General features: G+C 40.4%; 2 protein-coding genes across 8 annotated transcripts in view; one reads left to right on the top strand and one right to left on the bottom strand.

Moving 5' to 3' along the window:
• The window catches only part of mahj (LisH and WD40 domain-containing protein mahjong), a 57,169-nt gene extending 56,757 nt beyond the window's left edge, over positions 1-412 (bottom strand). For 2 of the 3 annotated variants that reach the window (XM_053774615.2, XM_070098358.1), the window contains exon 1: positions 302-412. The gene's annotated coding sequence lies outside the window, so the exon portion shown is untranslated. The other variant, XM_053774616.2, reaches the window with a different exon arrangement.
• Samtor (S-adenosylmethionine sensor upstream of TORC1) lies at positions 290-23,383 on the top strand. Of its 5 annotated transcripts, none has more exons than XM_053774625.2 (6): positions 290-419; positions 7,670-7,825; positions 13,312-13,424; positions 17,150-17,292; positions 17,725-17,842; positions 21,240-23,383. In XM_053774625.2, exons 2-6 carry the CDS (start codon positions 7,750-7,752, stop codon positions 22,176-22,178), a joined length of 1,389 nt encoding a protein of 462 aa, XP_053630600.1. In that variant the 5' UTR covers positions 290-419; positions 7,670-7,749; the 3' UTR covers positions 22,179-23,383. The 5 variants fall into 5 exon arrangements, with proteins under 5 accessions (XP_053630600.1, XP_053630596.1, XP_053630595.1 ...); XM_053774621.2 differs by lacking the exon at positions 290-419 and adding an exon at positions 1,222-1,371; XM_053774620.2 differs by lacking the exon at positions 290-419 and adding an exon at positions 1,226-1,391.
• Positions 23,384-27,561: the final 4,178 nt, after the last annotated feature.

Below are 27,561 nucleotides of genomic sequence, written 5' to 3'. Positions count from 1 at the left end.
ACAACATTGCAATAACTATGGGTGTCCAACCAGCCATTCACTGATATACCACCACCACCCCCCTATAATACCCACGTTCCAAATAAACACCCGTTCACCTAAACGGTGAAACCATTACCGTGAGAGGTGAGGCAGTGTCAAACATGCGGAGGCAACTATGGTATAGATGGAGAGATGAAGGAGGGAAGTTTGAATGTAGGAAAGATATCCAACCAGACAGTTATTGGTGGTGTCTCTGGCTGCCACCCATCACCACACGCTCACCAACACTCCCCCACCACCACCACCACTCCAGCCTCACCTCTGGTACACCGGTGGAGGGGTAGACAGCGGGTTTTCTGGCGCAGTTTATGTCATTCACATGTCTGGTAACGCCATTGTTTGTGCCACACTGCTGCTCTTAACATCCTGCCATCCTGGTAAATATTTCCCTCACTATGTACCCTCGTATTCAACCCTACACTAACATCTACATAGTGGAAAAAAAAATTGCATTTATTGTAATGTGTTTGGTGATATTTATGGTTTTTGCTGAGTGTTTTTGGATTATTTTTGTGGGAAATATTATCCAGGTGGTTTGTTTACTTCTGGAAGAAGAGATATTAAGCCAAAAGAGAGACCATTTGTTGACTCAGGTGTTAGTAAGTAAAGTAGAGTAGGTAAAGTGAGTAAAGTAAAATAAGTAAAGTAAGTAAAGTGAAGTATGTAAAGTGAGTAAAGTAGTAAAGTATATAAATAAGCAAAGTGAAGTATGTAAAGTAAGTAAATAAGTAAAGTAAGTAAAGTAAGTGAAGTATGTACAGTAAGTAAAGTAAAGTAAAAGGACCCCAATGGAAATAAGTCACTCTGTCTGACTTTTTTGGGTTATCCCAGGTTCTCTACACATATGCTGCTATGTATGATAATTCTATGTAACTGTATTTGTGTATACCTGAATAAATTTACTTACTTACTTACTTAAAGTAAGTGGGTTATCCTGGTGTGTAATCTACACATGTGCTGCTATGTATAATTTATGTAACTACATTTATGTGTACCTGTACCTGAATAAACTTGCTTAAGTAAGTAAAGTAAGTTTATTTAGGTACAGGTACACATAAATACAATTATCATACATAGTGTAAATTACCCAGGATAGTCCAAAAAAAAGATCAAAGTGACTTATTTCCAACTTATTATCCCTGTTCCTATTTTCTTCCCGAGAAAACTTTCTTTCCTTTATAATTTTCACCCAAAATTTGGGAAAATTCCCCCAAAATTAGAGCTTCAATAAAGAGTGAGCTTTGCTACCCCTTAACAACCCCAATAACAACACCACCTGCTCCTTCAAGGATAGTACGTACGTACGTAAGAAAGTACGTACGTGAGAAAGTACGTACGTACGTAAGAAAGTAAGTACGTATGTAAGAAAGTAAGTGCGTACGTAAGAAAGTAATTACGTACGTAAGAAAGTAGGTGGGTATGTACGTAAGAAAATAAGTACGTATGTAAGAAAGGTAAGCACATAAGAAAGTAAGTACGTATGTAAGAAAGTACGTACGTAAGAAAGTAGGTACGTACGTAAGAAAGTAAGTACGTACCTAAGAAAGTAATTACGTATGTAAGAAAGTAGGTGGGTATGTACATAAGAAAATAAGTACGTATGTAAGAAAGTAGGTAAGCACATAAGAAAGTAAGTACGTATGTAAGAAAGTGCGTACGTACGTGCATAAAATATGTACGTACATAAGAAAGTAAGTACGTACGTACATAAGAAAGTAAGTACGTACATACATAAGAAAGTAAGTACGTGTGTACGTAAGAAAGTAAGTACGTATGTACGTAAGAAAGTACATACGTAAGAAAGTAAGTATGTACGTACGTAAGAAAGTATGTATGTATGTAAGAAAGTACGTATGTACACAAGAAAGTAAGTACGTACGTACGTAAGAAAGTACGTACGTACATAAGAAAGTACGTACATAAGTAAGAAAGTAAGTACATATGTACGTAAGAAAGTAAGTATGTACGTAAGAAAGTACATACGTAAGAAAGTAGGTAAGTATGTACCTAAGAAAGTAGGTAAGTACATATGTAAGAAAGTATGTACGTATGTAAGAAAGTAGTTAAGTATGTAAGAAAGTAAGCACGTATGTAAGAAAGTAAGTACGTACATAAGAATGTAGGTAAGTACGTAAAAAACTAAGCGCAAGAAAGTAAGTACGTATGTAAGAAAGTAAGTACATGTACGTATGTAAAAAAGTAAGTACATACATAAGAATGTAGGTAAGTATGTAAGAAACTAAGTGCAAGAAAGTAAGTACATATGGAAGAAGGTAAGTATGTAAGAAAGGAAGTACATAAGAAAATACGTAAGAAAGTAAGTGTGTACATAAAATAAGTGTGTACATAAGAAAGTGCATACATAAAGTAAGTACGCAAGTACATAAAGTATGTATATAAAGTATGTATATAGGAGTGAATGGAGACAAATGGTTTTTAATACTTGATGTGCTGTTGGAGTGTGAGCAAAGTAACATTTATGAAGGGGTTCAGGGAAACCGGCAGGCCGGACTTGAGTCCTGGAGATGGGAAGTACAGTGCCTGCACTCTGAAGGAGGGGTGTTAATGTTGCAGTTTAAAAACTGTAGTGTAAAGCACCCTTCTGGCAAGACAGTGATGGAGTGAATGATGGTGAAAGTTTTTCTTTTTCGGGCCACCCTGCCTTGGTGGGAATCGGCCAGTGTGATAATAAAAAAAAAATAAAAAACTAGGTATGTAAGAAAGTGCATACATAAGAAACTAAGTATGTAAGACAGTAAGCATGTAAGCACGTAAGAAAGTGCGTACATAAGAAACTAAGTACATGTATATAAGACAGTAAGTGTGTATGTAAGAAAGTAAGTACATAAGAAAGTAAGTATGTACATAAGAAAGTAAGTATGTATGTAAGAAAGTAAGTACGTATGTAAGAAAGTAAGTACGTATGTAATAAAGTAAGTACAGCATGTATGTAAGAAAGTAAGATGTATGTAAGAAAGTAAGATGTATGTAAGAAAGTAAGACGTATGTGAGAAAGTAAGTACAGTGGACCCCCGCATACCGTTGGCATCACATAACGTTAAATCCTCATACCGATACATTTTATCGCTAAGATTTTGCCTCGCATACCGCTAAAAAACCCGCTCAACGCTATTCGTCTGAGACGCGTCTAATGTGCGGCCTGAGCCAGCCTCACATGTTCCGCCGGTGGCATTGTTTACCAGCCAGCCTCCGCGGTAACATCCAAGCATACAATCGGAACATTTCGTATTATTATAGTGTTTTTGGTGATTTTATCTGCAAAATAAGTGACCATGGGCCCCAAGAAAGCTTCTAGTGCCAACCCTACAGGAATAAGGGTGAGAATTACTATAGAGATGAAGAAAAAGATCATTGTTAAGTATGAAAGTGGAGTGCGTATCTCCGAGCTGGCCAGGTTGTATAGTAAACCCCAATCAACCATCGCTACTATTGTGTCCAACAAAACGGCAATCAAAGAAGCTGTTCTTGTCAAAGGTTCAACTGTGTTTTCGAAACAGAGATCGCAAGTGATCGAAGATGTTGAGAGACTCTTATTGGTATGGATAAATGAAAAACAGATAGCAGGAGATAGCATCTCTCAAGTGATCATAAGTGAAAAGGCTAGGAAGTTGCATGAGGATTTAATTAAAAAAATGCCAGCAACTAGTGATGATGTGAGTGAATTTAAGGCCAGCAAAGGCTGGTTTGAGAGATTTAAGAAGCGTAGTGGCATACATAGTGTGATTAGGCATGGTGAGGCTGCCAGTTCGGACCAAAAAGCAGCTGAAAAATATGTGCAGGAATTCAAGGAGTACATAGACAGTGAAGGACTGAAACCTGAACAAGTGTTTAATTGTGATGAAACAGGCCTGTTTTGGAAGAAAATGCCAAGCAGGACCTACATTACTCAGGAGGAAAAGGCACTCCCAGGACATAAGCCTATGAAAGACAGGCTTACTTTGTTGATGTGTGCTAATGCTAGTGGTGATTGCAAAGTGAAGCCTTTATTGGTGTATCACTCTGAAACTCCCAGAGTGTTCAGGCAAAAGAATATCCTCAAGGCTAATTTGTGTGTGCTGTGGAGGGCAAACAGTAAGGCATGGGTCACTAGGGACTTTTTCTATGACTGGTTACACCAAGCATTTGCCCCCAATGTGAAAAATTACCTAATTGAAAAGAAATTAGACCTTAAGTGCCTCCTGGTGTTAGACAATGCCCCTGGTCATCCTACAGACGTGGCAGAGCGACTTTATGGGGACATGAGCTTCATTAGGTGAAGTTTTTGCCTCCTAATACCACTCCTCTCCTGCAGCCCATGGACCAGCAGGTTATTGCAAACTTCAAAAAACTGTACACAAAAGCTCTGTTTGAAAGGTGCTTTGTAGTGACCTCAGAAACTCAACTGACTCTAAGAGAGTTTTGGAGAGATCACTTTAATATCCTCAATTGTGTAAACCTTATAGGTAAGGCTTGGGAGGGAGTGACTAAGAGGACCTTGAACTCTGCTTGGAAGAAACTGTGGCCAGAATGTGTAGACCAAAGGGATTTTGAAGGGTTTGAGGCTAACCCGGGGAATCTTATGCCAGTTGAGGAATCCATTGTGGCATTGGGAAAGTCCTTGGGGTTGGAGGTTAGTGGGGAGGATGTGGAAGAGTTGGTGGAGGAGGACAATGAAGAACTAACCACTGATGAGCTGCTAGATCATCTTCATCAGCATGAGGCCAGACCTGAGGAAACTGCTTCGGAGGAGGGGAGAGAGAAATTGAAGAAGTTGCCTACTTCAAAGATTAAGGAAATGTGTGGAATGTGGCTTAAAGTGCAAACCTTTTTTGATGACAATCACCCTAACACAGCTATTGCAAGCCGTGCTGGTGACTATTACACTGACAATGTTGTGAACCACTTTAGGAAAGTCATAAAGGAATGGGAGGTACAGGCCTCTATGGACAGATATGTTGTGCGACAGAAGTCCAGTGACTCTGAAGCTGGTCCTAGTGGCATTAAAAGAAGGGAAGTAACCCTGGAAAAGGACTTGACACCTCAAGTCTTAATGGAAGGGGATTCCCCTTCTAAACACTAAGACTCTCTCCTCCTCCCATCCCGTCAATCATCACCAGATCTTCAATAAAGGTAAGTGTCATGTAACTGTGCATGTCTTTTTCAGTTTATGTGTATTAAAATTAATATTTCATGTGGTAAAATTTTTTTTTTTTTCATACTTTGGGGTGTCTTGCACGGATTAATTTGATTTCCATTATTTCTTATGGGGAAAATTCATTCGCATAACGATAATTTCGCATAACAATGAGCTCTCAGGAACGGATTAATATCGTTATGCAGGGGTCCACTGTACATATGTAAGAAAGTAAGTACGTATGTAAGAAAGTAAATACACATGTAAGAAAGTATGTATGTATGTAAGAAAGTAAGTACAGTGGACCCTCGACCAGCGATGGCATCGATTAATGATAAATCTGACTAGCGATACATTTTATCGCAAAAATTTTGCCTCGATTAGCGCTGAAAAACTCGACCAACACTATTCGTTCCGTCGTTCCACTTCTGGCCAGTGTTTACAAGCCAGCCAGCCACCGCGGTCGCTTCCAAGCATACAATTGGAACATTTCATATTATCACAGCCTTTTTAGTGATTGCACCTGCAAAATAAGTCACCATGGGCCCCAAGAAAGCTTCTAGTGCCAACCCTACAGCAAAAAGGGTGAGAATTACTATGGATATGAAGAAAGAGATCATTGCTAAGTATGAAAGTGGAGTGCATGTCTCCGAGCTGGTCAGGTTGTATAATAAACCCCAATCAACCATCGCTACTATTGTGGCCAAGAAAACAGCAATCAAGGAAGCTGTTCTTGCCAAAGGTGCAACTATGTTTTCGAAACTGAGATCGCAAGTGATAGAAGATGTTGAGAGACTGTTATTGGTATGGATAAATGAAAAACAGATAGCAGGAGATAGCATCTCTCAAGCGATCATATGTGAAAAGGATAGGAAGTTGCATGACGATTTAATTAGAAAAATGCCAGCAACTAGTGGTGATGTGAGTGAATTTAAGGCCAGCAAAGGTTGGTTTGAGAGATTTAAGAATCGTAGTGGCATACATAGTGTGATAAGGCATGGTGAGGCTGCCAGTTCGAACCAAAAAGCAGCTGAAAAATATGTGCAGGAATTCAAGGAGTACATAGACAGTGAAGGACTGAAACCTGAACAAGTGTTTAATGGTGACACTGACAATGTTGTGAAACACTTTAGGAATGTCATAAAGGAACGGGAGGTACAGGCCTCTATGGGCAGATATGTTGTGCGACAGAGGTCCAGTCTCTCTCAAGCTGGTCCTAGTGGCATTAAAAGAAGAAGGGAAATAACCCCAAAAAAGGACTTGCCACCTCAAGTCCTAATGGAAAGGGATTCCCCTTATAAACACTAAGACCATCAACACACTCCCCTCTTCCCATCCCATCAATCATCACCAGATCTTCAATAAAGGTAAGTGTCATGTAACTGTGCATGTCTTCTTCAGTTTGTGTGTATTAAAATTAATATTTCATGTGTTAAAAATTTTTTTTTTCAATACTTTTGGGTGTCTTGCACGGATTAATTTGATTTCCATTATTTCTTATGGGGAAAATTAACTTGACTAACGATTATTTTGACTAACGATGAGCTCTCAGGAACGGATTAATAGCGTTAGTCGAGGGTCCACTGTATGTACAAGAATAGGTACATAAGTACGTAAATATATAAATAACTATGTACATAAGTAAATTTGTAAGTAGGTAAGTAAAAGTTGGACACAGTGATTTATTTCCACTGGAGTCCTTGTAACGACTTATTATTTAAACCTTAGAAGTTCAAACAGGTAACTCAACTATAAATAACAGTGTGACTTTGTCAATGGTCCAAGTCGGACCGAAACGTCGTCGTAAGCTTCTCTCTTTTATGTGCGGGTTATTTGTGTATAGGTAACTCAACTGTTTGAAGACAACTTACAATGAAAGGAGATATAATAATATAATATCTATATTTCTACAAGTACATGTACTGTACAAGGTATACAGACCATAGCTGACATCAATGACATACGTACTACTATATAGAAAGTCACTTGTTATGCTAAACATTTCCTGCAAATTAGGTCAGTTTTGTCCCAGGATGCGACCCACAACAGTCCACTAACACCCAGGTACCCATTTTACTGATGGGTGAGCATAGACAACCGGTGTAAAGAAACATGCCCAATGTTTCTACTCTCACCAGGAATCGAACCCGGACACTCGCTGTATAAAGTGAGAGCTTTAGCCACCAGGCCACAGAATAAGGCAAACTGTGTTATTGACTAGCAGCATTTCAGTTCTCAAGTAGTTCATCAGATTAATTATGGAGGTGCCAGTTGAGTAATTTACACAATACGCATATGGTAATTTACATATTACTATATGTCAGGTAATTTACGTGTGTGTGTTACACTATGATAATTTGTGTAACTGTATTTATGTGTACCTGTACCTAAACGGACTCATATACTGGTACACATGATCTGCAGTCTTTAATGACCCTCGTGTAGTTATTGGAGTTTTAAACTGAATAAATTAGCCCGTTCTTTTCCCCCCAGGTGCTGTATGACTCTTACAGGTTTGGGGCATTCCTTGAATACATGAGAATTTGCTGAGATGAGTATAATAAAGTTGAAGGATGGATAAAGAGGGCAAGAGGCTGGCTGAGGTGGTGAGGAGGACACACAAGCATCTCAGGAAGCAGTACAAGTTGGGTAATTATTTTTTTGATTTCCTTGATTTTGTACTGGATTAAATAGGCTACGGTCGACCCCAATGGAAATAAGTTACTTTGTCTGACCTTTTTTGGGGGGAGGTTATCCTGGGCAATTTACATACATGAACTGTGCATGATAATTGTAATTGCTTAAATTTGAGCAACTGTACTTGTGTGTATCTATATCTAATGTAACATAAGATTTGTTCAGATTTTTAACCCAGGGTAGGGAGGGCTAACCACCCAGGATAACCCAGGGTAAGGAGGGTTAGCCACCCAGGATAACCCAGGGTAGGGAAGGTTAACCCTTTCATGGTCCGTGCCGTAGATCTACGGCTTTACGTTGAGGGTTCAAACTGTAGATCTACGCCATGAGCTCAGCTCTCACTGAAAAGCTGTGAGTGGTAAATCTGGGCCTAGATATGAGAGAATACATCTATGTGGTATGTGTGCACCACATAAAACAAATCCTGCAGCACACAGTGCATAATGAGAGAAAAAACTGAGACCATAATTTTTGATTAAAACAGCAAATTTGCAGTGTTTTTTCGTATGTTTTTTATAGTTGTATTTTCAATTTCTTCGTCTCATTTGATAGAATGGAAGATATATTACAGAAATGGAGATGATTTTGATTGGCTTTAGTACTGAAAATGGCTTGAAACTGAGCTCAAATTAGCGGATATGTTAAATTTTTGCCGATGTTCAAGAGTAAACAAATAACCTCACACATCTAATACACGCCAGCTGGTGGGTCTAATATATGTTCACAAATGTGCTGATATTATTTATACAATTATTACAAAATTGCATTACAGTAAATGTTCTATTTTTTGGTTTGAATAAAAATTCATTATGTAAATTAAAAATCAAAATGGAATTCATTTGTAAAGCCTGAAAATGTAACTAATGAACAGAGGAAATATTAGTTTAGTGCCAGGAATGCCTGCATTGTTTATTCTGGATCCTATTTTGAAGTTGGAATATTTTGAACTTTGCACTAAATTGGCCAAATTGCCAGTTTTCAATCACTTTATTTTCTAATTGAAATAGTTGAGTTGGCGACTTCTTGTACTGAATCGATAGAATGGAAGTAATACTAGTGAAATAGCTAAGAATTTGCTCGGCTGGAATAATGTAACTGGCCGAAAATGGGAGTCAAAGTCGCAGAATCGCCGATGCATAAATATCGCTGACACATCAAAATTCGCAAGAGCATAATTTCATCAATTTTCCATCAAATTTCGTACATTTTGTTTTATTACCTTCAGAAAAAGATTCTCTACCACTTCATAAGACAAAATAACAAAATTATTTTTTGAAAATTCTTGGACACTGGTGCGCACTTTGAAATCTGGCCTCTGGACCCTGAAAGGGTTAACCACCCAGGATAACCCAGGAAAGTCAGTACATCATCGAGGACTGTCTGTCATATTTCTGTTGTGGTCCTTCAGTCTTGTCCCCCAGGATGCCACCCATACCAGTCCAGTAATACCCAGGTACCTACTGACTTGTTAGGTGAATAGGGACAAGAGATGTATGGAAACGTGTCTAATGTTTCCACCCGGCCAGGGATTGAACCACAGACATTCGATGTGAGGCCAGAGCGCTGCCTGCCAAGCCACAGATTTACTTAATAAACTAAACTTACTTATCTAAACACTACAATAGTCCTACTTGTCCATGTTGAGCACTACAGTAGTCCTACTGGTCCATGCTGAGCACTACAGTAGTCCTACTGGTCCATGTTGAGCACTACAGTAGTCCTACTGGTCCATGTTGAACACTACAGTAGTCCTATTGGTCCATGTTGAGCACTACAGTAGTCCTACTGGTCTATGCTGAGCACTACAGTAGTCCTACTGGTCCATGCTGAGCACTACAGTAGTCCTACTGGTTCATGCTGAGCACTACAGTAGTCTGATTGGTCCATGCTGAGCACTACAGTAGTCTGACTGGTTCATGCTGAACACTACAGTAGTCTGACTGGTCCATGTTGAGCACTACAGTAGTCCTACTGGTCCATGTTGAGCACTACAGTAGTCCTACTGGTCCATGTTGAGCACTACAGTAGTCCTACTGGTCCATGTTGAGCACTACAGTAGTCCTACTGGTCCATGTTGAGCACTACAGTAGTCCTACTGGTCCATGTTGAGCACTACAGTATTCTGACTGGTCCATGCTGAGCACTACAGTAGTCCTACTGGTCCATGTTGAGCACTACAGTAGTCCTACTGGTCCATGTTGAGCACTACAGTAGTCCTACTGGTCCATGCTGAGCACTACAGTAGTCCTACTGGTCCATGTTGAGCATTACAGTAGTCCTACTGGTCCATGTTGAGCACTACAGTAGTCCTACTGGTCCATGTTGAACACTACAGTAGTCCTATTGGTCCATGTTGAGCACTACAGTAGTCCTACTGGTCCATGTTGAGCACTACAGTAGTCCTACTGGTCTATGTTGAGCACTACAGTAGTCTGACTGGTCCATATTGAGCACTACAGTAATCCTACTGGTCCATGTTGAGCACTACAGTAGTCCTACTGGTTCATGCTGAGCTCTACAGTAGTTCTACTGGTCCATGCTGAGCACTACAGTAGTCTGACTGGTCCATGCTGAGCACTACAGAAGTCTGACTGGTCCATGCTGAGCACTACAGTAGTCCTATTGGTCCATGTTGAGCACTACAGTAGTCTGACTGGTCCATGTTGAGCACTACAGTAGTCTGACTGGTCCATGCTGAGCACTACAGTAGTCTGACTGGTCCATGCTGAGCACTACAGTAGTTCTTCTGGACCATGATGAGCACTACAGTAGTCCTACTGGTCCATGCTGAGCACTACAGTAGTCCTACTGGTCTATGCTGAGCACTACAGTAGTCCTACTGGTCCATGCTGAGCACTACAGTAGTCCTACTGGTCCATGTTGAGCACTACAGTAGTCCTACTGGTCCATGTTGAACACTACAGTAGTCTGACTGGTCCATGCTGAGCACTACAGTAGTCCTACTGGTCCATGCTGAGCACTACAGTAGTCTGACTGGTCCATGTTGAGCACTACAGTAGTCTGACTGGTCCATGTTGAACACTACAGTAGTCTGACTGGTCCATGCTGAGCACTACAGTAGTCCTACTGGTCCATGTTGAGCACTACAGTAGTCCTACTGGTCCATGCTGAGCACTACAGTAGTTCTTCTGGACCATGATGAGCACTACAGTAGTCCTACTGGTCCATGCTGAGCACTACAGCGGACCGGCTGGTTCATGTTAAGTAGGTCCTGCTCACCCACCTACATATTTATCTAGTCTATTTCAAAGCTACTTTTTGATGGGGAGGGAGTACCATGAAATAGGTAAAAGTTTCTTGATCCAGGAAATTGGAGCTACATTTTGCTTCCTTTGATGATATATTACCTCCCATTTCCCAGGTGCTCTGTGAATCCTGTAGGCTTTAAGCTTTGAGTATAGCAGTATTAAAAATGCACGTTATTCAGTAAGCCGCAATAAACCCTCAGCATAGTGGACCTTGGACCTTGGGTCGGTTGATTCAGAAACAGCGGACAGAGTTCGCTGGTTAAAGAATTATCAGTTATTGTTTTTGGTTAAAGACTCTCATCTCTAGCCACTACCACAAACACCATTACCAGTCATCTGCACTCCTCTGTTAGTGTCTTACCATAGGTTTACTGTATTTGTTTGATAAAATTTCTAAGATTAATGCTTATAATTTAATGCAACTCCAGTTTATAAGTAACTCAGGAGTGGACAGGATTCAAACTGTGGCATGGCAGTCCAAAGATTGCCATTTAGTGGTGAGAGCAGTGGGCTAGTAATTTTAAAACTGCCATGCCATGGGGTGAATAACTTGGTTTAGAACTGTGCCAGTATAACTCAGATTCATTTCCCTGGCACTACAGTGTTCCTACCTAATTTGCCCAGCACTGTGTGTCCTTTTTGGGTTTAATGCTTAGTTATGCTTGTAAATATAATACCTAATTTATCAGTTGTTGAAGATTAGAAGTTGGGTGGTGAATATTGCCAACAAATATGGTAGACATATTTGATGTAGAGCAAACCTTTATTGTGGACAATATTTGCTCTGAGTATAGTTTTATCATGCCTTGAAATTGCTCTGTTCAGCAAATCATCATTCATCATAAGAATTTCCTTGTCACCAATTGTCTGAATGTCTTTCTTCTATGTTGTAGTACTGAGGACAACTTATGTAAAACATTCTAATAGTGACCGGCTGTCAAGTACAGCTTACAAAATTCCTTCATTCTAAATTAAATAACCCCGGGTGTATGGGAGGAGGAGTAGCATGGAGCGTAACCCTTAAACGGTCCAAACAGATCGACATTCAAATTCGTAGTGCTACAAAAGTAGATCTACCTTTTTTTTACATTTTTTCAAATATAACAAAAGAAAAAATGTTGATAAAAGTTTTTTTTACACGTTTTCACATGTAAAACCAAAAAAAAAGATCTACATTTTTTTACATACTTTCAGATGTTGAAAAAACGTATATATACGTTTGGACCATTTAAGGGTTAAAACACATCTTCTGACAACCATAAACCCTCAAGTTAATGACCCAAAGTTTCTACACATTACACAAATATCATCCAGTTACAGGCATGTCTCATTAATGCAGTGCTCACTTTAGAGTACAGTGGAACCTCAAATATCGAACTTTCTTTGGTCCAGAAGGCTGTTCGAGTGCCTTTACCGAATGAATTTATTCCCATGAGGAATAATGTAAATTAGGTTAGTCCATTTCAGACCCTCAAAAATACACTTATAAAAGCACTTACAAAAATACACTTACATAATTGGTTGTGTTGGGAGCAGTTCGATTTTTGAGGTTCCGCTGTACTTGGCTAACATGGCACTTTTCAGTTATATTTGCGTTTATTATTTTCAGCTGTGACGCACACATTCGATTAGTATTGTAGCATTTTTTATTTATTATTCTTACTTTTGGCTTGCTGTATTGTGCATATAATAAATGATAGTGTAAATATGCTTGTAGGCTTTTAAATACACTGGCGAGTGAAAAAGTGGCTGCGATTCACTGTATGGCAGTTTGGAACTAACCCACAGTATTAGCAAGGTATGCCTGTACAGTAAGCCCTCAGTATTATAAGATTTTATATAAATGGCTTGGAAACACAGTACAAAATTTGCTGGTTCAGTCATTTCAGAAAGAAGGATTAAAGTTCATTAGTCCCATAGTTGTTAGTGTTGTTACTATCATGGCAAACTAATCTCTATCCACTATAACTGTCATTACTAGCCATCCTCCCCCTCTAATAATACATTCATTATATGGAGGGTTTACTGTACAGTGTTTCTTATATCAGATCCTGATCTAAATTTGTGTTTTTGTCACCAGTTTTTTTTTTTATTTTATTTTAAGGAGGTAAAAATGGAATTTCTTAGACGTTTGTGTATATTGACAAAAGTGTATACTGTACGTGTCAGGTGAAGATGCAGCACAAGTGTGGAAGCAACACACACAACATGAAGAGGATCTCCAGACATACGCCAATGCCATGCATACATTAGCTACCCAACACTGGGAGGCACGTCAACAGGTGTGTACAAATATCCTTCTGGCAAGACAGTGATGGAGTGAATGATGGTGAAAGTTTTTCTTTTTCGGGCCACCCTGCCTTGGTGGGAATTGGCCAGTGCGACAAAAAAAAAAATAAAATAAATGAAAAAAATAAGCAATCTTAAATTTCGCAACTACAGAATAATCTACTTGAGTTTATCACTTTACATGAGTATTATTATAATAAAAATAATAATAATAATAATAATAATAATAATAATAATAATAATATCCTTCCTCCTTAACCCGTAAACGGTCCAAGCAGATCTACGTTCACATTGTAGACAGCCTGTACTGTCTGCACAGACAGCCTATCCTGTCTGCCAGCTTAGTTCATATTTTGTGCCACTAAGGTTCTGCCCTCTGGGCCTGCTCCAGGTCTGTGGGATGCTGGTCCCACACACTTACACTCTCTCAGCGGCCAAGCAGCAAGACACAAGGCCTAGTAGCTCTCTCCTCTTGTGGGCATGGCCTACCGGGCCATGGGCACAACACACAAGCCTGTGTACCCACCACGACATTTGCTAATAAAGTAAGAAGCCTCCGAAGACCTTTATAATCCACACCCCGCTTTCAGTTCACCAAATAATCTCATTAAACATTGGTGGGAAGCGGTGGTTGCAGCAGTTGTGTTTGCCCGGAGAGAGGAAGGAAGAGGTATGAAGTCATCTTCACTTTATCACCCTATACAAGAAGCATCCGTCTCTCAACGAGTTATCCTGATGTCGTGTCTGCACGTTTCAGTATCCAGAGACAGGTACAAGCAGGATCTAGCCGAAATTTGGATGCTACAGCCTCCCACGCTGTTTCTCAAGCCACGTGTTCAGCATCACTTGTATGTTGCTGTTGTTGTTCAGCTCAGCACAGCTGTTTCAGCAAGCCAGAGGTGATTTTTGTGGTGATTTCTGCGTCCAGTGTGCGTTTCGCCGTGTTGTGGGTTTGAGAGGAGAAAGTGGCCAGATCCTCCCTAGCCATATACTCACACCTCACCAGCCTACCACCACACTCCACCACTATGTACTCACTCCCTCTGCTGTATTTTCTGCTGTTTTTCGTGTGAATTCATTGCCAGAGCTGTGTATCCGAGTGCAGAGGCCACTCGAAGCCACGTGGATCAACAAGCCACGTGCATCAGCAAGCCACATGGATCAGCAAGCCACGTGCATCAGCAAGCCACGTGGATCAGGAAGCTACGTGGATCGGCATGCCACGTAGATCACTCAAAGCCATGTTGATCAGCAAGCCATGTGGATCAGCAAGCCACGTGGATCAGCAAGCCATGTGGATCAGTAGGCCACATAGATCAGCATGCCACGTGGATCCCGACGCCATGTGGGGTGTGGGTAACTCACGTGGATCTACAAGCCACGTGAGTTACCAAGCCAGATGTCCCAGGCCACATGCTGTGGTCTGCCCACATCACATTGACGTCACTGACGATGCTGCCCAACTTCATGACGTCACGATGTCTGCCTGACGTCACCTCGAGATGTCTGCTGATGTCACAGTGCTGCTGACGTCACTGCGACGTCACGCCTGACATCACATGATGTTACATCGAGTGTTCTAGTAATTATTTCAGTATTAGCGAGAAGATTGAGAGAAGATATATGTCGTGTGTTAATTAATTCCTCTCAGTCAGTGTTCTCACATGTTAGTGTATGGCTTAGTGTCAGTTTTGTGCACAGAAAAGCATCTTTTGCTAGTTTAAGCCATGTTGTACCGCATGTACCGCGGGTGTGTGTAAAGTTTTCCGTGAGTCCAGTGTGAGACCCAGAGTAGCACCATTATGTTAGTCACCTGGTGTGACCAGTGCATTTGACAGCTGTTATCAGTCATCTCTAAGCCCGAGCCCCCTTGTACAGAAAGCTCTTATGCTCGTCGCTCGTGATGTTCTGCAGAATCGTACCTGCTACGATTCCCATCGAGATTTGTTTCACTTCACCTCCAGACCTTCAGAATGCAGTTATATGTAGAGAAACAAGTCTGGGGACGCTTAGACTAACTTCTGCTATAACTCCAACTGCCGAGAGAATGACACTCGTCAAGCCGCAGTTAGCCCTGTCGGCAGGCGCTGTGTCAGCCTCATGTCACAAGCTTCAGTGAGCTCCTGCACAAAGAAGATGTCACTTTGACTGCTAGCTTGCTCACTGCAGTCTGGTGTATGGTGTTACGACTCCCAGATGTTTCGCCCAGTCGTCTCTGCCATGACTCGCTCCACGCTCGCCGGCAGTGACAGCCCAGCGACAGTACCAGTCGAGAAGTGTCCTCCTGAGTCACTTGCCAGAAGTCCTGCCCAGTTGCCGAGTTTTGTCGACGCCTCACTCGAGGGCACCAGCATGTCGTGCCCCAGGTTGAGTGAAACCTGCAGTGACTCCTACGATGACTGCTTCACCGTTCTAGAGGAGCCCGTAACCTGTTACATCACAGCTCAGCCGCAGCTATGTCTCCTGTGTTGCAGTATCTGTCCAGGTGCAGGAACGCGTGCAGTGATGCCCATCGATGCTCACTGCCTATGACCACGATGTTTAGCACACCACATGTTTTTTTCTTCCCTCCCTGTAGGAAGTTTTTTTTTTCCATGTCCATATGTGTATATATATGTTTTTTATTATGTGTTCTGTGCCCTGTTCCTACGAGAGAGACCGAGTTTTTTTTACCACCAGTATTGTCGCGTTGGGACGACTCGAGGTAGTTGGCCGAGCGTATGTAGACAGCCTGTACTGTCTGCACAGACAGCCTATCCTGTCTGCCAGCTTAGTTCATATTTCGTGCCACTAAGGTGCTGCCCTTTGGGCCTGCTCCAGGTCTGTGGGATGCTGGTCCCACACACACTCACTCTCTCAGCGGCCAAGCAGCAAGACACAAGGCCTAGTAGCTCTCTCCTCTCTTGGGCATGGCCTACCGGGCCATGGGCACAACACACAAGCCTGTGTACCCACCACGACATTACAAATAAAGAAAGAAGCCTCCAAAGACGTTTATCATTTACTCCCCGCTACCAGCAACACCAAATAATCTCGTTATAACATGCGTAGTGCTCCAAAAGTAGATCTATGTTTTTTTTACATATTTTCAAATATAACAAAAAACAAAGTAGATCAAAGTTTTATTTACACGTTTTCAAATGTAAAAAAAAAAAGATTACTTTTTTTTACATACTATCAAATGTTGAAAAAACGTATATATAAGTTTGGACCGTTTACGGGTTAAGCCATGCATGTTGTAAGAGGCAACTAAAATGCTAGGAGCAAAGGGCTAGTAACCCCTTTCTCCTGGGCCATTACTAAGCAAAATTAAGGATTATTTTTAGGCCACAGTAAACCTTGGATAACTGAAACCGCAGAAACCGAATCCGTGGATACGGGTTCTACTTCATATTCTCTATTTCAGTGGTGAGTAAGACACGTGCAGCAGTTGGGTATCTTTATTGTTAAAACATTTCGCCTACACGGTAGACTTCTTCAGTCATATACAGAGGCAACAATTGTAGTAGCAAAGTAAAGATATAATCAGTCCATCAACTTTGTCCTACTCATCAACTTGTCACTATTTTATACCATTTTCAACATACCATTTTAAAATGTGTCAGTATTAGAAGCATCATTCATCAAAAGTGTAGCAAGGAAAATCCATTTTAACAGGACAACACTTTCATATGTCAGTATTATAAACATTTATCAAAGAAAATCCTTTTATTAACAGGTCAACACTTCCAGAGTAATTTGGATTCACAGTGCTATTATGGAGTACTTTCAAGGAGGTGAAATGCAGCGCACAACTGAAAAAGAAATGCGGAAGATAGAACACCTGGATTTAAAAGCGGACGATTCTGATTTAGCCAATGGGTCTGTAATTTATTACTGAAATATTTCAATTATAATCGTTATTTCCATTAATTTTACAAAAAAAGGGGAAGGAAATATTCATTATATTCAAAGTCTGCAGTTATTTATTGCCTTTTCTCAATAATAATTCTTGAGTCTTAGTACTGTATACCAGTTTGATCAAATTTTGCTGGAAATGTAGCAAGTCAGATAAAATCATAAGTATATACAATACTGTGCAATAAAATTAAAGTAAACAAGTGATATTACAATATGCAAAATAACCACTGCAAAAAAATAGTGAACTTCTAAGCACTTTTGTGATTTCTCACATTATCAAGGAACAGTTCTTTGATAATGTGAGAAATCATGAAAGCATTTGGACATTCACTATTTTTTTAGTGATTATTTTGCAAATACAGTATGTACTATGTATGATTCTCTTTTTTTCAGATGTAAGTTGCCATTAACTTCAAAAGTAAGACTGTTGGATGTGGGGAGCTGCTACAACCCTTTTCTTGTGTATGATGAGTTTGATGTGACGGCTATTGATCTTTGCCCTGCTCATCTGGTATGAACATTACTTCTTCACTTCTAGTACATTTAAATCAAATCACGGAACAGGTTAGGCTTGAACTCATGGCAAGCAAATCCTGAAACTCACAGGCCAGTGTTAACCACTTAGCCAGCTGGTTAACACACTGGTCTGTGCATTTTAACCCGTAAACAGTCCAAGCGCATATATACGTTTTTTCAACATTTGATAGTATGTAAAAAAAAGTAGATCTTTTTTTTTTTTTACATTTGAAAACGTAAAAAACTTTGATCTACTTTTTTTTTGTTATATTTAAAAATATGTAAAAAAAATGTACATCTACTTTTGGAGCACTACGCATGTGAACGTAGATCTGCTTGGGCCGTTTACGGGTTAAGGCTCTCTTGCCATATGCTCAAGTCCCACCCATTCCATGGTTTGATTGCAGTCGCGTTATTGTGATTTCTTGAGTCTTGATTATTGTATTTAGTTGATCAGAAAAAAAATATTGAGCACTAGTACTTTATTTTAATGAAATCAGTTCTAAAGTAGTTTTTTTCACATTCAGGGAATTTGCAAATGTGAATATACATTAATCCCCCCGTATCGACAGGTGATACATTCCAAAACCTACTGCAGATGCCCAAAACCATGGATAATAGTGAACCCTATATATGTCGTTTTTATTTACGTACATTCCTATGATAAAGTTTAATTGATAAATTAAGACATTACAAACATTAAATAATGGTAATAAAATACATTGTACATTATTATACTTAATGAGTGGAAGACTCGTTCTTCCGGTATGTCTTGGCGACTTCAGCATACAATTTTTTTTCTTGTTTTATCAAGATGAGAATTATCAATTTTTCACTGATGGGAATCACTTCAGGCCTCTTCTTAGGCTTCGAAGAACTGCCACCATCACTACTTTTACAATTTGGGTCCATTATAAGCAAAATGGTAACTGAATCTGCAAATACAGGGGTTCTACTGATCTCTCACAGAACTGTTAAAAATCTGCTGTAAATAAAATAGAAATGTTTCAAGAGAGGGAGACTAAGTCCCAGAATATACGTACATAATACTGTATTTAAACTAGGCATTTAAGATGTACAGAAGTAAATGATTCTAGTCATTGGTTTTAGTATTATTGTTCATTATTTGTATGTTAATATATTAAGACTTATTCATGTTAAGTACAGTGGAACCCTGGTTTTCGTATGCCCCAGCTTGCACGTAAAACCAGTTTTTTTTTTTTGTTTGTTTTTTAACAAGTCAGCCATCTCCCACTGAGGCAGGGTGATCCAAAAAGAAAGAAAATCGTCAAAAAGAAAATACTTTCATCATCATTTAAAACTTTCACCTCACTCATACATAATCACTGTCTTTGCAGAGGCGGTCAGATACAACAGTTTAGAAGTCCCTCCAAACTGTCAATATCCCAAACCTCTCCTTTAAAGTGCAGGCATTGTACTTCCCATATCCAGAGCTCAAGTCTGGCTAAATCTGTAATAACAGGTTTCCCTGAATCCCTTCACTAAATATTACCCTGCTCACACTCCAACAGCTTGTCAAGTCCCAAAATCCATGTGTCTCCATTAACTCCTATCTAACACACACACACACACACACACACACACACACACACACACACACACACACACACACACACACACACACACACACACACACACACACACACACACACACTGATGAGGACCAGGCAGGACTTCAAAGAGACCTGGACAGACTGGACACCTGGTCCAGCAAATGGCTTCTCGAATTTAATCCTGCCAAATGCAAAGTCATGAAGATAGGGGAAGGGCACAGAAGACCGCAGACAGAGTATAGGCTAGGTGGACAAAGACTGCAAACCTCACTCAAGGAGAAAGATCTTGGGGTGAGTATAACACCGAGCATGTCTCCGGAAGCACACATCAATCAGATAACTGCTGCAGCATATGGGCGCCTGGCAAACCTGAGAACAGCATTCCGATACCTTAGCAAGGAATCATTCAAGACACTGTACACCGTGTATGTCAGGCCCATACTGGAGTATGCAGCACCTGTTTGGAACCCGCACTTGATAAAGCACGTCAAGAAACTAGAGAAAGTACAAAGGTTTGCAACAAGGTTAGTTCCAGAGCTAAGGGGAATGTCCTATGAAGAAAGATTAAGGGAAATCGGCCTGACCACACTGGAGGACAGGAGGGTCAGGGGAGACATGATAACGACATATAAAATACTGCGTGGAATAGACAAGGTGGACAAGGACAGGATGTTCCAGGGAGGGGACACAGAAACAAGAGGCCACAATTGGAAGTTGAAGACACAAATGAGTCAGAGAGATAGTAGGAAGTATTTCTTCAGTCATAGAGTTGTAAGGCAGTGGAATAGCCTAGAAAATGACGTAGTGGAGGCAGGAACCATACACAGTTTTAAGACGAGGTTTGATAAAGCTCATGGAGCGGGGAGAGAGAGGGCCTAGTAGCAACCGGTGAAGAGGCGGGGCCAGGAGCTAGGACTCGACCCCTGCAACCACAAATAGGTGAGTACAAATAGGTGAGTACACACACACACACACACACACACACACACACACACACACACACACACACACACACACACACGCACACACACACACACACACACACACACACACACACACACACACACACACACACACACACACACACACACACACACACACACACACACACACACACACACACACACACACACACACACACACACACACACACTCACTCACACACACACACACACACACACACACACACACACACACACACACACTCACACACACACACACACACACACACACACACATACACACACACACACACACACACACACACACACACACACACACACACACACACACACACACACACACACACACACACACACACACACACACACACACACACACACACACACACACACACACACACACACACACACTTGCTGGAAGTCCAAGCCCCTCACCCACAAAACCTCCTTTACCCCAACCCTCCAACCTTTTCATGGATGACCCCTACCCCTCCTTCCTTCCCCTACAGATTTTTACACTCTCCAAGTCATTCTGCTTTGATCCATTCTCTCTAAATGACCAAAGCACCTCAACAACTCCTCTTCAGCCCTCTGACTAATACTTTTAGTAACTCCACACCTCCTCTTATCAGTTATTCTCCATAAAATGTACTTTTTTTTTTTTTATTTTTGGGTGTCTGGAATGGATTAATTGGATTTACATTATGTATTTCTTATGGGAAATATTATCAAAAAATACATTTTATAGAGAATAACTGTGGTTTTACGTGCAAGCTGGGGCATACAAAAACCAGGGTTCCACTGTACAGTAATGACAATATACTGTATCCTATGCCTGCCTTTTTTTTTATTTCAGTCTGTGAAAAGATGTGATTTCTTAAGCTTAGAAGTTTGTACTGAAGTTAGAAAAGAAGAAGATATCAAAAATTCTAGAGGATCAGACAAATGCCAAACAACTAACATATCCCCAACAAATATTCTACTAGAAACAAATTCATCATCAAATATATCAAGGAATTTAAAACATAATGGCAACACAGAACTAGTTACATCATCTGTGTGGGATGAAAAATTAAATGCAGTAATAGTGCAAGATAAATGCAACTCTGAAATTTTTGAAACTGTTGGGGGAACAAACCTTACAGAAATATCTCTACAAAAAACATGTTTACAAAACATTGAAAATGAAAGTATTGTAGAAAACACCTCGAGCTCCGGAACCAATTTAGAAAACACACAGGATAGTGAAAATAAAAGTTTGGTAGAAAACACCTCGAACTCCAGAAGAATTTTTAATACTGAAGTAAGAGAGTCAGGTGCTAGTATTAACGAAGTTACATATTTGCAAGGGAGTTCCTTTGATGTAGTGGTCTTCAGTCTGCTACTTGAATACATACCTTCACCAATGCACAGATTCTTGTGTTGTCAAAAAGCGTACAACCTTTTAAAACCAAATGGCATCTTCTGCATTATCACTCCTGATAGTAAACACCAGAATGCTAACGTGCATCTCTATAAACTCTGGAAGATATCTCTTGGTTATTTAGGCTTTGCGAGGATCAAGTATGAAAAACATACCCACTTCCATGGCATGGTGTTCCGCAGGGGATTGTGTAAACAGGCCTGGCAACTGGATGCTACAAGGCAATTGTCTTTCATGAAAAAAATTAATATAAAGAAGAAGTTTGCAGGGATAGACTATAACAAAATAAGTAATGAAATGTATATTCCTCAAGATTTTCAGGATCTCTCAGACAGTGAAGAGGTACCAAATTATGGAGGAAAATCAGATTAAATCTAAAATTTTTTTTTTTGTGGTACAAAAATAATGTAGTTTACATGTTATAAAACACTAGTAGGCCCAAAAGAAAGTCATTAATATGCAAAGTGTTTTTGGCATGTGACAGTTGCATCAGGTAACCCTTCATGAGGGATGCCTTGATACCAGCTAAGAGCTCTTGATTCAAGGAATTAGGCCTGCCTTCTCCAGTAGTCTTAAAAGTAAATGGTCATAACTATAATTTTTAAAGGGGTGGACCAGTAAGCCAGTGTAAGGCCTCAGTCAGATGATCAAAAGTTCTAGCTGTGGGTCATCACATGACCAAGACCAGCATCTGGAAACACTTGTCCTGTTTCCTGACAAACCGTACCTAACCTAACCTGAAGACCAGCGTCAGGAAACACTTGTCATGTTTCCTGAAAAACCTTACCTAACCTAACCTGAAGACCAACGTCAGGAAACACTTGTCCTGTTTCCTGACAAACCTTACCTAACCTAACCTGAAGATCAGCATCTGGAAACACTTGTCCTGTTTCCTGACAACCCTTACCTAACCTATCCTGAAGATCAGCATCAGGAAACACTTGTCCTGTTTCCTGACAAACCTTACCTAACCTAACCTGAAGACCAGCATCAGGAAACACTCATCCTGTTTCCTGACAAACCTTACCTAACCTAACCTGAAGACCAGCATCAGGGAACACTTGTCCTGTTTCCTGACAAACCTTACCTAACCTAACCTGAAGACCAGCATCAGGAAACACTTGTCCTGTTTCCTGACAAACCTTACCTAACCTAACCTGAAGACCAGCATCAGGAAACACTTGTCCTCTTTCCTGACACCTTACCTAACCTGAAGACCAGCATCAGGAAACACTTGTCCTGTTTCCTGGCAAACCTTACCTAACCTAACCTGAAGACCAGCATCAGGAAACACTTGTCCTCTTTCCTGACACCTTACCTAACCTGAAGACCAGCATCAGGAAACACTTGTCCTGTTTCCTGATAAACCTTACCTAACCTCTCCAGTTATATGACCCTTTTGGATTTAGCACTTCAAAAATTATAATAATTCATTTGAAAGTAATAATTGCCTTTGGTGGTACACAGTAATTTTTTTCGTTGGCTCATTATGTGAAAAGTATTACTATTATAATCAAAAAAAGGTGAAAAGTATTGATACCTCAAACCATTGATACTTAATAAGAAAAGTTCATTGACATGCATAATTTTTTCTTAAAACCATTTTGAATATTTTTTTTTGGTGGTGTTGCCTCCCATTTTCTTTGAGTGGGTGGATGGGTGCCTCATGAAAATAGGGGTATGTTGTGATGGGATTATGTATACTCTCTGTGGGTTTAGTGCTCCCCTTATGGTGATGGTAATAATAATTTTGAGTTCTCCCACACTGAAATTTTTTATTAAACTGGAAATCTGTCTTTCTTTGGTGTATTTTGAGCACTTGCCAACTCTTAAAGAAAGTTTACCTGGAGTTTACCTGGAGAGAGTTCCGGGGGTCAACGCCCCCATGGCCCGGTCTGTGATCAGGCCTCCTGGTGGATCAGAGCCTGATCAACCAGGCTGTTACTGCTGGCTGCACGCAAACCAACGTACGAGCCACAGCCCGGCTGGTCAGGAACCGACTTTAGGTGCTTGTCCAGTGCCAGCTTGAAGACTGCCAGGGGTCTGTTGGTAATCCCCCTTATGTGTGCTGGGAGGCAGTTGAACAGTCTCAGGCCCCTGACACTTATTGTATGGTCTCTTAACATGCTAGTGACACCCCTGCTTTTCATTGGGGGGATGTTGCATCGCCTGCCAAGTCTTTTGCTTTCGTAGTGAGTGATTTTCGTGGGCAAGTTCGGTACTAGTCCCTCTAGGATTTTCCAGGTGTATATAATCATGTATCTCTCCCGCCTGCGTTCCAGTTTTAGGAACCTCAAGCGCTCCCAGTAATTGAGGTGTTTTATCTCCGTTATGCGCGCCGTGAAGGTTCTCTGTACATTTTCTAGGTCAGCAATTTCACCTGCCTTGAAAGGTGCTGTATAATTTATTTACATAAATGAGAACACCATTTTGTGACATACATACATACATACATACATATATATATATATATATATATATATATATATATATATATATATATATATATATATAAGGGGCTAGTAACCCCTTCTCCTGTATATATTACTAAATGCAAAAGGAGAAACTTTCGTTTTTCCTTTTGGGCCACCCTACCTCGGTGGGATACAGCCGGTGTGTTGAAAGAAAGATATATATATATATATATATATATTATATATATATATATATATATATATATATATATATATATATATATATATATATATATATATATATGCAATAATATCACAGTAAACAGGTGATTTCAGAATGTGCAAAACAACCATTGTGAAAGAATAGAGAAATTCCAAGCGCTTTCGTGACTACTCACATTATCAAGGAACTATAGTTCCTTGATAATGTGAGTAGTCACGAAAGCGCTTGGAATTTCTCTATTCTTTCACAGTGGTTGTTTTGCATATACGTATATATATATATATATATATATATATATATATATATATATATATATATATATATATATATATATATATATATATATATATATATATATATATATATATATATATGATGATACTGTGCTTATGGGAGATTCTAAAGAAAAATTGCAAAGGTTAGTGGATGAGTTTGGGAATGTGTGTAAAGGTAGAAAGTTGAAAGTGAACGTAGAAAAGAGTAAGGTGATGAGGGTGTCAAATGATTTAGATAAAGAAAAATTGGATATCAAATTGGGGAGGAGGAGTATGGAAGAAGTGAATGTTTTCAGATACTTGGGAGTTGACGTGTCGGCGGATGGATTTATGAAGGATGAGGTTAATCATAGAATTGATGAGGGAAAAAAGGTGAGTGGTGCGTTGAGGTATATGTGGAGTCAAAAAACGTTATCTATGGAGGCAAAGAAGGGAATGTATGAAAGTATAGTAGTACCAACACTCTTATATGGGTGTGAAGCTTGGGTGGTAAATGCAGCAGCGAGGAGACGGTTGGAGGCAATGGAGATGTCCTGTTTAAGGGCAATGTGTGGTGTAAATATTATGCAGAAAATTCGGAGTGTGGAAATTAGGAGAAGGTGTGGAGTTAATAAAAGTATTAGTCAGAGGGCAGAAGAGGGGTTGTTGAGGTGGTTTGGTCATTTAGAGAGAATGGATCAAAGTAGAATGACATGGAAAGCATATAAATCTATAGGGGAAGGAAGGCGGGGTAGGGGTCGTCCTCGAAAGGGTTGGAGAGAGGGGGTAAAGGAGGTTTTGTGGGTAAGGGGCTTGGACTTCCAGCAAGCGTGCGTGAGCGTGTTAGATAGGAGTGAATGGAGACGAATGGTACTTGGGACCTGACGATCTGTTGGAGTGTGAGCAGGGTAATATTTAGTGAAGGGATTCAGGGAAACCGGTTATTTTCATATAGTCGGACTTGAGTCCTGGAAATGGGAAGTACAATGCCTGCACTTTAAAGGAGGGGTTTGGGATATTGGCAGTTTGGAGGGATATGTTGTGTATCTTTATATGTGTATGCTTCTAGACTGTTGTATTCTGAGCACCTCTGCAAAAACAGTGATAATGTGCGAGTGTGGTGAAAGTGTTGAATGATGATGAAAGTATTTTCTTTTTGGGGATTTTCTTTCTTTTTTGGGTCACCCTGCCTCGGTGGGAGACGGCCGACTTGTTGAAAAAAAAAAAAAAAAAAAAAATATATATATATATATATATATATATATATATATATATATATATATATATATATATATATATATATATATATATATATATATATATATATATATACAGTGGACCCCTGCATACCGTCGGCATCACATAACGTACAATCCGCATACCGCTCGCTTTTATCGCAAAAATTTTGCCTCGCATACCGCTCAAAAACCCGCTCACCACTCTTCGTCCGAGACGCGTCCAATGTGCGCCCTTAGCCAGCCTCACATGTGCCGCTGGTGGCATTGTTTACCAGCCAGCCTCCGCGGTAGCATCCAAGCATACAATTGGAACATTTCGTATTATTACAGTGATTTGGTGATTTTATCTGCAAAATAAATGACCATGGGCCCCAAGAAAGCTTCTAGTGCCAACCCTACAGCAATAAGGGTGAGAATTACTATAGAGATGAAGAAAAAGATCATTGATAAGTATGAAAGTGGAGTGTGTCTCCGAGCTGGCCAGGTTGTATAATAAACCCCAATCAACCATCGCTACTATTGGTGGTACAGCTGCTGCTGCTGCTGCTGCTGTACCACCGTCAGCTGCTGCTGCTGCTGTAGTACCGTCTGCTGCTGCTGTAGCATCGTCTGCTGCTGCTGTAGCACTGTCAGCTGCTGCTGCTGTTGTACCACCGTCAGCTGCCGCTGCTGCTGTTGTAGTACCGTCTGCTGCTGCTGTAGTACCGTCTGCTGCTGCTGTAGCATCGTCTGCTGCTGCTGTAGCATCGTCTGCTGCTGCTGTAGCACTGTCAGCTGCTGCTGCTGCTGTACCACCATCAGCTGCTGCTGCTGCTGTAGTACCGTCTGCTGCTGCTGTAGCATCGTCTGCTGCTGCTGTAGCATCGTCTGCTGCTGCTGTAGCATCGTCTGCTGCTGCTGTAGCACTGTCAGCTGCTGCTGCTGTAGCACCGTTGTTGGTGTGGCTTATTGAGAATACCAAGAAACAATTAACCCCAGAGGATTTGCCACCCAGGATAACCCAAAAAAGTCAGTGTCATCGAAGACTGACGTCTAACTTATTTCCATTGGGGTCCTTAATCTTGTCTCCCAGGATACAACCCACACCAGTCGACTAACACCCAGGTGAACAGGGAAAAATGCCTGGAACTAGTGCTCATATTGGTGAATTGAAAGCCAGCAAAGGTTGGTTTGAGAGATTTAAGAATCGTAGTGGCATACACAGTGTGATAAGGCCTGTTCTGGAAGAAATTGCCAAACAGGACCTACAGTACTCAGGAGGAAAAGGCACTCCCAGGACACAGTGTCTCATCAGTCATTGCTGCATCTTCAATAAAGGTAAGTGTCATTTATTCTTCATTTAGTAGAGTAATACATGCACAATATATATTGTGCATGTACTACTCTACTATTGTGCATGTATCCTTCTCTCTGTGTGTAGGAAAATGTATATTTCATGTGGTAAAATTTTTTTTTTCATACTTTTGGGTGTCTTGCACGGATTAATTTGATTTCCATTATTTCTTATGGGGAAAATTCATTTGCATACCGATCATTTCGCATAACAATGAGCCCTCTTGCACGGATTAAAGTCGCTATGCGGGGGTCCACTGTATATATATATATATATATATATATATATATATA

The sequence above is a fragment of the Cherax quadricarinatus genome, chromosome 62, assembly GCF_038502225.1.
Source record: "Cherax quadricarinatus isolate ZL_2023a chromosome 62, ASM3850222v1, whole genome shotgun sequence".
In the NCBI taxonomy this organism is placed as follows: Eukaryota; Metazoa; Arthropoda; class Malacostraca; order Decapoda; family Parastacidae; genus Cherax; species Cherax quadricarinatus.
This window is presented reverse-complemented; position numbering and strand designations above follow the sequence as displayed.